The 12,360-nt window shown below is 41.5% G+C and overlaps 1 protein-coding gene across 1 annotated transcript; it reads right to left on the bottom strand.

Annotated features, from left to right (window-relative positions):
* Nucleotides 1–6,503: 6,503 nt before the first annotated feature.
* Nucleotides 6,504–11,808, bottom strand: LOC140128600 (extracellular calcium-sensing receptor-like). Its single transcript, XM_072150299.1, has 6 exons — nucleotides 11,597–11,808; nucleotides 11,037–11,166; nucleotides 9,381–10,196; nucleotides 8,332–8,559; nucleotides 7,854–7,977; nucleotides 6,504–7,429 (listed from the first exon to the last, which is right to left on the bottom strand). Exons 1-6 carry the CDS (start codon nucleotides 11,806–11,808, stop codon nucleotides 6,504–6,506), a joined length of 2,436 nt encoding a protein of 811 aa, XP_072006400.1.
* Nucleotides 11,809–12,360: the final 552 nt, after the last annotated feature.

Genomic DNA, 12,360 nt, shown 5'->3' with positions numbered 1-12,360 from the left:
CGTTGGGAGGGACCATGCCTGTACTGCGCTAGCCCCGAACACTTCATTGGGGTTTGTCCTGTCCGTTCTCCCACGTCCAGCAGATCCCAACACGTTGGGCTTCTGGGAGGTACTTCCCTTGGTGTTAATGCTGTGTCTCCATGTCTGTTGGTTCCTGTGCTCCTCGGTGTCAGTGCTCTCTCTCCTGGACTCTGGTTCTGCGGGGAATTTTGTGGATGCCGCTCTGGTCTCCTGGCATCACATTCCAGTGGTTCCTCTCAAGAATCCGCTATCCCTCTCTTTTGTGGATGGTCAGACCCTTTCCAAACTAGTCCGGTACTGCACTGAGCCAATTTCTCTTCAGGTTGGAGCTCATCACAAAGAGAATCTGGTTTTCTATGTCCTGCCATGATCCACATCGTCCCTTCTCCTAGGTCTTCCATGGCTGCAACTCCATGGAAGCCTTCCTGATTGGCGCTGGTTAATCCGGCTTGGCCTTATAATCTGGCACCCTTCCTGCCTCACCGGATCTTCAGCATCATTTCCTGCTAAGTGAAAGCCCTCCAGTGTTCCTCTGTGTTTCCAATGTTACCATTGTTCCTCTGTGTTCCTGCCATCCGTTCCAGGCTACCTGTTCCGTGTACAATTTCCTGCTTTCCTGTTCCATGTGCCAGTCCGTCCCTGCCTGCCTGTTTCCTGTGCCAGCTCCTGCGTTCCTGCTGTGAGCTTAGCTCATCTTCCCAAGCTGCTTTCCTGCTGTCATCCCAGGCTCGGACTGTGTCCTGCATCTACGTACTACCTTGACTGCCACTGTGGACTTAGTCGCACCTGTGGAATGACCTGGTGGCACCCCGCCACAGCAAGACCATTCTGCTTTGCGGCAGGCTCTGGCGAAGACCGGGTGCCACTTAGACTCCGATCCTGGGTGCCGGCTAGTACCATCACCTCCTGCGGTGGTCCAGAGGGTCCACAGACTCTTCCCTAAGAGACGCTGACAATCATCCCTAAGAACTGTGACAACGAAGACCTAGGCTTCATGCTCTACCATGAGGCCTCTGCCACTGCTCTGCGCAGCTGAGACTGGTAGGTGACATCGGTATGCCAAACAGGCTGCAGTGGTAAGGCAGATACAGAACAAGTCAACTGAGGTACCATAGTGAAATTTGGAGGCAGCTAAATGTATACTGACTTGTGCTGAAGAGCCCATATCTCATAATACATAACTTTTCATGGGGCCCCAGAAAAACCAAACTCAGCACAGTTAAGATGTACAGTGTAGTCATATCTCCCTGCCTGAAGGTACCCATAGACCACTCTACTACTCAAATATTATACATTTAACATGGTAGGCCCCAGTAGCTGCAGATTCTGGATTGGACCTGGTGGACAAACAACAACTTGAGGACAGAATGAGGTCCTCAGAGACAGATGAAGGTTACATCCATGTTTTCAATTGTTTTTCTTTCAAACCACTTGCCAACATGATCACTTCTGATCATGGGAAGTTCTAACAGGTTAGTGAAACCCAATAAACATTAAAGTCAATGATGTTATTCCAATTTCTTTGGCTGTATAAAGTAGTGAAGACATTTGGTGATTGCCTTGGTTGACCGCCTACTCCTCACTCAATAAAGTCATGGAAAAGTATCACTGGTAGGTGCCCCCTTACAGCCTAGAGCTGGCTTTGAAGAGTAAATGATACTGTCCCTGGTGGTCTAAAGCAGTAAAAGGGTTCTGATAAATTTCCTGGTAGTCTACAGCAGTAAAAGGGTAATGATAACAACCCTAGTGATCTGGGGTAGTGAAGGGGTTACAAGTGGAATAAGGTGGTGAAGGAGTCATGACATGGTAACATTCCTGGGGCTTGAAGGCATAAAATCACTGGTGGTCTAGGGCAGGAAAGGGTTAACGATAACCTCCCTGGTGGCCTAAAGCAGGGGTCTAGCAAATGGGTGATATATTCCTGCCAATAAAAACAACTCTGGTGCTCTTGGGCAGTGAAGGGCTAAAGCTAAGATCCCTGATATACAAAAGCAGTAAAAGGATTATGGAAGAATCCCTGGTGGTCTAGGGCAGTAAAGGGGTAAGGAAAACATCCTGGGATCAAAAGTAGAGACTCAGAACATGTGATAGGGCTATATGCTGATGATATAATCATCACTTGTATGGATCCACTCTCTTCTCTAGAGGAGATAAGGAAAACTATTACTAAATACTCGAGTCTATCCTATTATAAAATAAATGAAACAAAAAGTAATATTTTCTTAATAAATGAAACTAGTGATCTTAAACAAAAAATCAGCTCAAAGTTTTCTTTTGCTTGGGCAAAAAACGGTACAAAGTATTTGGGAATTATGTTAGGACCTACTCTGGAAGTAATTATCAATTTGAATAGTTCGGACTTGATAGATAAATTAAAAATTTTGATTAAAAAACTACCAAACTCATTATCATGGCTTGAGAGAATAAGTGCCATCAAAAGTAACCTACTTCCTACAATACTATACTATTTTCGTTGTATTCCCCTATCATTTCCAGAGTCCACTCTCAAGATAATTAAGAAAATTTTGATCCAGTTTGTCTGGAATAACAAGCCTCCAAGAGTTTCCAGCCAAACACTATATGTGAATAGATGGTGGGGAGGGGCAGGCCTCCCAAATATATTGATATATCATCAAGCGGTAATCTTGGAGGCTTGCAAGAGATGCTGGATAGAGAGCCCTCCGGAAAACTGGATGCAGATAGAGGCGGAGTTTGCGTCATATGAGTTATTAAAAGATCTGCTCATAGCTACTAATTTGGATCTAAAGAAAAGTTATATCCAGCTTCTCGATACCACAAGGTTAATGCTTGTGGTATGGATCAAATTTTGTAGAATACAGCAGAGGATTAAAAAACACTTAATACTTGAACCATCAGATATGAGAATGACCACTCTGAGTGCCTGTATAATCGATATAAATCTGAACGTCTGGAAAAGGCAGGGGGTCTCAACATTAGCTGATATTTGGACTGAGGATGGTATATGCATGTTTGATCTCATAAGGGGAAAATTTGGTATTCCAGCCACAGAATTTATGGTGTATGCAAGGCTGAAATCCTTCTTAAGATCGGTTAGAAACGTTTTGTGCATTGGAATTAATGAGTTAAATCCATCCAGATTTTTTAGGTTTTTGACATCAAAAGCTAAATACAAGGGTGGTATATCAATAGCATATTCAGAACTTGTGGAGTCCTCTAGTGATGGGAAACTTGGATACATGACTATATGGGAGCAGGAAATAGGGAGACCTTTTCCGTTAGCGGACTGGCTTAATGCTACTAGAGAGATTAATAAGAATACGTTATGCTTAAATTATTATGAGATATTAACCAAGATTCATATGAGATGGTATACTCCTCCTGCACGGCTTGCTAATATGTTTTTTGATCAATCTGATTTATGTTGGAGACGCTGTAGAAAAAAAGCTACCCTGTGCCATGTTTTGTGGTCATGCCCCAAGCTAAGCAGCTACTGGCAGGGTGTTGGAAAAATCATAGAATTGGTAGCAGGGGTCTCCGTTGGACTCTCACCAGAATGGGCACTTTTGAATATTGTGTCAAGGGATCTACAAAAAAAAAATTCATAAATCTAAATGGGTTATTAATAAAATCTTGACAGCAGCTAGAGTTATACTTGTTAAAAAATGGAAGGAGGAAACCAGCCCGACTATTACTGAAATGATTTCTTTAGTTAATTCCACATGGAGGATGGAAAAATGCCTTGGGGAACAAGGTATTATAAAGATGAATGATTTAGATGAACTGTGGAAATCATGGCCAGGCTATGATAGGAATACTGCATAAAAGCTCTCTCATATTGAGGGTGACACCAGTGAGTTAATTACAAATCTATTTATTTATTTATTCTCTTTTTTTCTTTTTCTTTCTTTCTCTTTTCTCTTACATCTTCTACCTCTTACACGGTGTAGTGACTATTGTATAAAATGAGTATGATATGCAACAATGGAAATGCAATTGTTGTTTACCTCTTGTTTAACCTCTTAACGCTCAGCGTCCGATATATCGGACGCTGAGCTCAGTGACTTAGCGCTCAGCGTCCGATATATCGGACGCTGAGCTGATGCCGGTTCAGCTCAAGATCTGAGCCGAACCGGCATCGGGAAAGACGGGGTGCCGGCTGTGACTGATAGCCGGCACCCCAGTGTAACACCCGCGATCGGAGTTGTCTCCGATCGCGGGTGCTTAACCCGTTAAATGCCGCGGTCAGCGCGACCGCGGCATCTAACATGTATCTGGGGGATCTTTCCCCCACGATCGGCCCCCCCGAACCGTTTTCGGGGTGCGCCGATCGTTGCTATAGTAACTCTGGGGTCCGATCTGGACCCCAGAGTTACCTGCAAGAATTGCCAGTAAGATGGCGTCTGTGACGTCATCTTACTGGCACAGTGCCAGCCTATGCAAGTGCATAGGCTGACACTGATAATACTCTGCAATACATCAGTATTGCAGAATATTAGCATGAAGAAGCAATCAGATGATTACTTCTTCATGTCCCATGGTATAAAAGTGAAAAAGTAAAAAAAAAAGTTATTCAATAAAAAAATAAAGTTATAAATCACTAAAAATGCCCCAAACCCCCAAAACATATAAAGAGACATATAACTCAAAAAAAAAGTCTAAATCATAAGACAAACCCCACATATATAGTATCACCGCGTCCGTAACAACCCGTAGAATAAAAGTAAATCATTATTGAACCCGCACGATAAACGCCGTAAAAAAAAACTGTTATAAACCCTCCAAAAATTATGATTTTTACCTTTTCAATCCCACAAAAAATGCTATAAAATGTGATCAAAAAACCATATGTACTGCGACATGATACTGGTGCAAAGTACAACATGTCCCGCAAAAAACAAGCCATCAACCAGCTCCGTAGCCAAAAAAGTAACAAAGTTATGCCACTTGGAAGACGGCAATACATAAATGATAGATTTTTCCCCACATTAGGGTTTTGTTTGACAAATTTAGTAAAACGTAAGAAAATATATTCATGTCTGGTATCCCCGTAATCGTATCAACCCATAGAATAAAGATAACAGGATTATTAGGATATACGGTGAACACCAAAAAAAAAAGAAGTAAAAAATCCAGTACAGAATTGATGCTTTTCTACTCCTGTCCTCAAAAAAAGTTCCTAAATTTTCAACAATAGGTGATACAAACCCCAAAATGGTAACATTGGAAAAAGCATCTCATCCCGCAAAAAAAATGCCGTCACATGGCCCAAATAACGAAAAAGCGAAAATTTTATAGCCTTCAAAAGGGGCCAATGAGGAAACTAAAATCCTGGCAGCTGCAGCGCCCTCCTTCCCTTCTGCGCCTCGCTGTGCCCCCATAAAACAAGTCACAGCCACATGTGGGGGGTCTTTGTACTCAGGAGAAATTGCAGAACAAATTGTATGGTGGGTTTTCTCTTTTTATCTTTTGGAAATGTGTAAATTTTAGGGCTAAATGAACGTATAAGGGAACAATATGACCATTCTAAATTTCACCTCCATTTTGATTCAATTACTATGAAGATCTGAAGGGGTTAACAATCTTCGTAAAAGCTGTTTCTGATAGCTTGAGGGGTGCAGATTTGAAAATGGGTTGGTTATATAGGGGGTTTTGATGCTAAATATGTAAAATTTCATTCCAAACTGTATTTATCCCCAAAATAGTCAATTCTGAAAATCCGGAAAAGCGATATTCTTTTTGTAAGCCGCGTGACATCAAAATAAATTATCCAGACATTTCAGAAATTATGAAAATGTAAAGTAGACAAATGGGAAATGTTATTCAGCAACTTATTTAGGTGGTAAATCGATCTGCCTGAAAACGCAATGATTTTGAATTTCGAAAATGGCAAATTTTTCCAAAAATTTATCATATTTTCTTTTTTTTTGTAAATAAACGCAACACTTATCAGCCAAAATTTACCACTAAAATGAAGTACAACATGTGGGGAAAAAACAATCTCAGAATCGCTTTGATAAGTAACAGTGTTCAAAAGTTATAACCGTATAAAGCGACGCAGGTCAGAATCCAGAAAATCGGGCTGAGCCTTAAGCTACAAAATGGCTGCGTCCTTAAGGGGTTAATCTTAATAATGGAATAATATAGTATGTATTTTGTAAAAATGAAAATCTTTAATAAAAAAAAAAAAAAAAAAAAAAAAAGGAAAACATCCTTGGTGGTCTAGGGCAGGGTAAAGAATGAAATTTACCAACATCAACTCACTCATCCATCTACTTTATGTTTTCCGATGATGGAGCGCGTCTTCATAGGCAACATTTCAGCTAAAATATGAATTTACTGCCAGGACATCTTCTAAGGGTTTTTATCCAACATGTAGAGTAAAGTCAACAATATAGAATGAAAAATCATCACCCAACATTATTAAATATAGTAACTTTTATTACTTTACCAAATATAGAAGTAATCAGTTGGACTTTGCTCTTTTGCTATTATATTTACATTTATTTGTTTACTTTTTTAGTTTGTGATCTATCTCTTTTCATTAGATGCTCTCGGGAGTTTATCTCAGGTCTAAACAATATGATGAAACATTTAGGAAAGAACATACAGATGACCAGAGCCCAACTAGAAGCCAAGATGGCAAAGATCTCCACGGCCACTGTGTACTTGCCCTGGGCACTAAGGGAAGCTGGGATATAAGATATCCAGACGCTGAGGAAGGCCAACATGCTGAAGGTAATGAACTGGGCTTCATTGAAGCTGTTGGGAAGTCTCCGAGCCAGGAAGGCAACAATGAAACTGATGGTGGCCAAAAGAAAGAGATAACCCAACATGGCCCAGAAAGCTGATGGAGATCCCTCATTACATTCAACAATGATGACTCCAGGCTTGGTCCTAATATCGAATTCCGGCAATGGTGGAGAGATGACCAGACAGCTTAAAGAAAGTATGAATTGTATCAAGAAACATATCAAGATAATTATGTATGAAACCCATGGACTGGTCCATTTCCTCAGGCTGCTGCCTGGCCTGGTTGCCATAAATGCAAGGACAACCATGATGGTTTTAGCTAATATGCAAGAAATACATAAAGCGAAAACAATGCCAAATGCCGCTTGTCGTAAGAGGCATGTCTGGAATTGGGGATAGCCAAGAAAAGCCAAAGAACAGAGAAAACACAAGACTAAGGACACCAGTAGAAGACGACTCACAGAGTAGTTATTGGCCTTCACTATTGGTGTCACTTTATACTGGGCAAAAATTCTAAGAATTAAGATCGGGACTAGAGAAGACACAACGCTCAAGGCAGTTAAAGTCGCTCCCAGGGGTTCTTCATAGGAGAGATACTCTATGTCTTTCGCTAGACACCTTGATTTCTGAAGGTTTGGCCACTGATCCCAAAGACACTTGAAGCAATTCAAAGAATCTATAAAAAAGACCAAAAATATAAGTCACCAAAATTATTTTTTGCTTAACCTCCTGAAGGGATATTCTTTCTGGATATACAGAGGTGCCCTTCCTTACCCTGGTGCAAAAAGGAAGTAACCCCCTTCCACCAGCATATCCAGACCTTCTAACCGTTTATTAATTTTAGGACTCTACTTCCAATACTACATGTTAACTTTTTTAATAGGTGGAGATCTAGGGTCGTTGGTGAGTGAAGGAAAACACCTCCAGTGGTTTTTGGCAGTCAAGTGGTTGATAGGAACATCTCTGGTGGTTCAGAGTGCGAGCAGGAGGATACTAGTGTATAAAGTCATTGGCGCCTCAGTGAACTCCTTCCAGTGCCTGAGTCCTCGTGTTGCTGTGCATGTTATGATATCATATTGTCATGTTGAGGCAATATGTACCTGTTTGGTTAGAGATCTCCCCTGGTGGACAAGCAACACATTCGTAGCAGCAGTTGGGTTGTCCTTTTCTAGTAGTGATTCTGAATCCAGGTTGACAGCTATCACTACAGGCTGAATGAGGGACCTAGGGAGAAACATTAAAGAGATATATGAGCACAGTTATGTACACATTCTATAAATTACTATCCAAGCATCAGACTGATATTCACATCAAAGGATATCAGTCTAGGCCCTCTCACTCTATACAGGATATCTACTCATCATATGAGGGCCTTAAAGACCCCACTATTTTCACAGGCTCGTGTTCACTAAGGACACCTGCCTGCATCCTACTTTATAATACAGTTCCACAAAATTGGCTTTTACTATGGTTCAAAGGATAAATCTCAGATCTAGAATCTTTCTTTGATGATGTCCTTATGCAGGATATGGTAAGCCAACACCAATATCATGGTGAATCATTGAATGATGAACCCACCTTGGAGTCACCAGAGGCCCATAATAAGATGCTTGAGTTAAGACTGAAGACTTCATCAGTTGCTACTGTGGTGTCATAGCTGCCAACCTTCATTTGTCGTATGGTATCTTCTGGGCCCAATTGCCAGTTGATAATATCATAGACTGCAGGCTGATCTCCATTCTCATTGAAGTAAAGTTGTCTTCCATTGCTTAATGTTACTCTAACATGTTTCATGTAATGGACAAGCTGTAAAGATACGGAAAAGAGTGCACTTTACATTAACTGCAACATAATTTACATAGATCCTAATTTATGCCGTGCCACCACAGAGAAAAATAAGCATTTTATAGAGCCCTTTAACTTCCTTGGGTTGTCTATGCAATGCAGGGCAGGTCTTATTGTTGGAGTGACTGCCCACTGGGACCATAGTAACCATAACAATATAGAATCACAAGTTCTCGATACCAATGATGGGTATCCTCAACTAGAGATGAGAGGACCTGATGGTCGGAGGTGGCTGACTAACCACCACATGTTGCCAGATTGGTAAACAGTCAATTGATGGAGATAGTAACTAGCGAAGGTATGACTTGTCAGGGGTTGGCCCCCGGAGAAATTATAACCAGGGGGTTTCTAGGGGTGTCAATTTTACGGATTGGCTGTTCAGCCGCCATTAAGTCCAAATGCCGAAACCCACACCCAACCATAGGGTCTGCTCATGTCTGTGCTCAACCAGAGCTTAATTTGCTTTACTAGGGCTTCCCCAAATTTGGGGGAGTAAAGTCTGCTGAAATCCAGCTTAATTATCATGGCACCAGATGGTACTTGGTTGTGTCACTGCCAGCTTAGATTATACATTATATCAACGAGTTGTTGACCCAACTTGGAGCAGACTAGGAACATTTTAGAAAGTGGTACAATGACCCTTTGAATCTCTTCAAGTGGCCTTGGATCCTGGGGAGACAGCACAGGACAACTGTAATGTGTAGCCACAGCATGGAAACAGTAACACGAATCTACATTATGGAAATTTTCTACAATTATGTAAAATATATGTATGCAATTACCTGCCATGGGGTAAAATGTCCAATGTTTCCACAAGTCTTGTCTTGCTTATTGCAGGTTCTCAGATCTTCTAAAGCCTGTGATACAATATGAACTGCAGTGTAGATATTGTAGGCCACCCTTATGTTGGTGACATCATTGTAGCTGTTCTGGACACTTTCAAGACTCTCTTCTCCCGTGCACTGATTTCCCGAAGTTACTGATGAGTCAGTTTTGTTTGTTTGCTGTGTAAAAGTACAACTAAAAGCCTTTTCCCAAAACATCTTCACCCACTTTCCACCAATGGAATTGTCTGGATGGACTTTGTTGAGGAACTCTTTGAAGCCTGGAATTATCCCACTGTAAAAAGCCAAACCAACCGTGCCAAAAAGGAGATGGGAAAATTTCCTTACAGCTTCTAAAGTGGTCGTGGACCATCCTTCACTGGCAACAAATGTTTTTCCTTTGACATTCTGCTTCAACATCTCATCAAGAACAGTCAATAAATCAAGACCACTGGAGAAGACCACCACCACCTTTGCTGTTGACTCTTTGATGGTTCTCACTATGTGCAGAGCATTGCGGTCTGCACGTCCTAGGAGAATATACTCTGTGAAAGCCACACACGCTCCAGCCTTAATTATCTCTTGTTTGACAAGCTGAATTCCCTGCTGGCCGTAGTCACTGTCTGAAGCAAGGAGTCCAACCCAAGTCCATCCAAAGTGCAGTACCAGCTGGGCCAAGCCCTTGGACTGATAGGTATCACTGGGCACAGTGCGGAAGAAGGAAGGGAACTTTATCTGATCGCTAAGGAGGGAACTTGTTGCTAAATGACTTATCTGATTCATGGTGGAGATAAGCAAAGACAAAATGAATTGTCAAAGATAGTAAGCATGAAAAAAATTAAAATTGAATGTAAGTATTGTTTATTAAACTTTGGATCTGTTTCTCAGTGGTCAACTATCTATACATAGATAATACTCCTTTTATGGTTTCCTACATTATCTATGAGGGAGCATGAAAGACAGTGGGGGTCATTTACTAAGGGCCCGATTCGCGTTTTCCCGACGTGTTACCCGAATATTTCTGATTTGCGCTGATTTTCCCTGAACTGCCCTGGGTTTTTGGCTCACGCGATCGGATTTTGGCGCATCGAGGCCAGCGTGCACGTGACTGAAATCGGGGGGCGCGGCTGAACGAAAACCCAGCGGACACGCGCTTACCTTCACCAGGAATAGGATCGTGCACTCCGGCGGACCTCGGGGGACTTCAGCGCAGCAGCGGTGGACGTCGGAGGAACTGCCTTAGCGAATCGCCGGAAGACCCGAATCCACTGCAGAGAACGCGCCGCTGGATCGCGAATGGACCGGGTAAGTAAATCTGCCCCAGTATTAGGTGAGACTTTGAAGTAAAATCACCTCATTGTAGAATCTATCCGGCAAACCTGTATACAGATACCTATATAGATAATATAAAAATAGATAATAATATAAAGATTATATATGTAACACTTTCCTCACCTGAACATACCTGTACAGTCCTAAGAAATGCCCCATGAATATGGAGTGTGTGGATGTGCCATAGCCAATGAAAGCACTGAGAGGAACATTGTGACATCGATAATTCGGGATAGCTCCATTGGCACCGGTCATTATTTGTAGTGTAGCTGCGACACTTACTGAGAGCACAGAACAGGAATCAAACCAATGAAACCCCAATGTAATATTGCGGAGAATATCTGGGTTCTTGTTAACTTCTTCAACAGCAAATATTAGAGATTGGAGATGCTTATAATAATCAAATTGAAACCTGAAGGTTTGAAGATTATACAAAAAAATCCCCATGAACATTGGTCATCCTTCACCTGGTATCATAAAAATAACACATTTTCCCAATTTGTGTGGCTCTGATGGACAATCTGGTCTAAAATGTATAATAACGTCTTAATTGACACCTGGAAATGACCATTCGACAATCATTTATTCAACTTCTATCTTAAGTGTCTGACCTCCTCAAGTCTCAACCAGTCAAGATGACCTTCTTAATGTTTGATACCTACCCTCAGGATAAATGGAAAGTTTATCAAAGGATGACAAAAAGATCCCTGGGATAACCAAGCTAAAAATTTCTAAGCTTTTATGGTTGGAGATGGTCTCATTTTAATATTTGCTATCAGCCCCTCTATCTCTACTGTTCACCCACATCATCCATCCACCTACCGTTCATAAGAGTCACTTACATTGTGCACAAGGTCGGGGGTGGTTGTTCACGGAAAGAAGCATAATGGCTTCCACTGGTAACACAAAGTGGTAACACGGCTCCTATCATGACTTGTCCGGGATGTGTGATGCCTTCAAGCTCCGTCCCTGGCAGTGAGCACCGAGGGTCTTTGTAGGACAATGTAATGAAGATGAAGAGCTGAAGAAGTAGCCAGGTGGTCAGTTTCTGCATGTTGGCTGAGAATGTACCTGTGAAGATACTATGCACATACAATACTTCTTAAAAGGTGAAGATTGTGGAGCAATATCAGGTTGAAGATACACAGTATTGTCTATACACAGAACCTGGTCAAAACCTTCATGTTCTTCTCTACAATGAACATCTCTATATTCCACATTTATATAGCTAAGAATAAACATAATATCTATGTCTTCTATATAAAATATTGTATTTGGTGGCTTTTATTCACATGGAGCTGAAATACAATTTTGAGAAAAGTAGTCTTCGTCTGACATCAGCGGTGGGTTACTTACAAGGTCACCAGCAATGTCCTGCACATTTAGGCTCTACTGCTCATTCTCCATGTCCTGGTAGCATATTTTCGATATCTCCACTATGAATAACCCAGTGCATGTATTTATCCTCTTCCGCCACCGGAGAACCCTCCATGGAATATTCCAGAATTGCTCTACACCTGAGGTCATGTTCTTGTCGAAGGGAAAAGTGCAAAAGTAATAACATTTCCCAAATGCCTTTTTCGATGACTGGAAATCACTAATTGAA

This window comes from Engystomops pustulosus, chromosome 4, assembly GCF_040894005.1.
Source record: "Engystomops pustulosus chromosome 4, aEngPut4.maternal, whole genome shotgun sequence".
Lineage (NCBI taxonomy): Eukaryota > Metazoa > Chordata > Amphibia > Anura > Leptodactylidae > Engystomops > Engystomops pustulosus.
Note: the sequence above shows the minus strand (reverse complement) of the source record. Positions and strands in the feature narration are given on the sequence as shown.

What these genes read in the sequence shown, in the direction of transcription:
- LOC140128600 (XM_072150299.1), bottom strand. Translation starts at nt 11,808, where the DNA reads ATGCAGAAACTGACCACCTGGCTACTTCTTCAGCTCTTCATCTTCATT. An exon ending in CCCCCGACCTTGTGCACAAT is followed by an intron (nt 11,167 to 11,596) that starts GTAAGTGACTCT and finishes TCAAACCTTCAG; the next exon opens with GTTTCAATTTGATTATTATA. An exon ending in GACATTTTACCCCATGGCAG is followed by an intron (nt 8,560 to 9,380) that starts GTAATTGCATAC and finishes GTATCTTTACAG; the next exon opens with CTTGTCCATTACATGAAACA.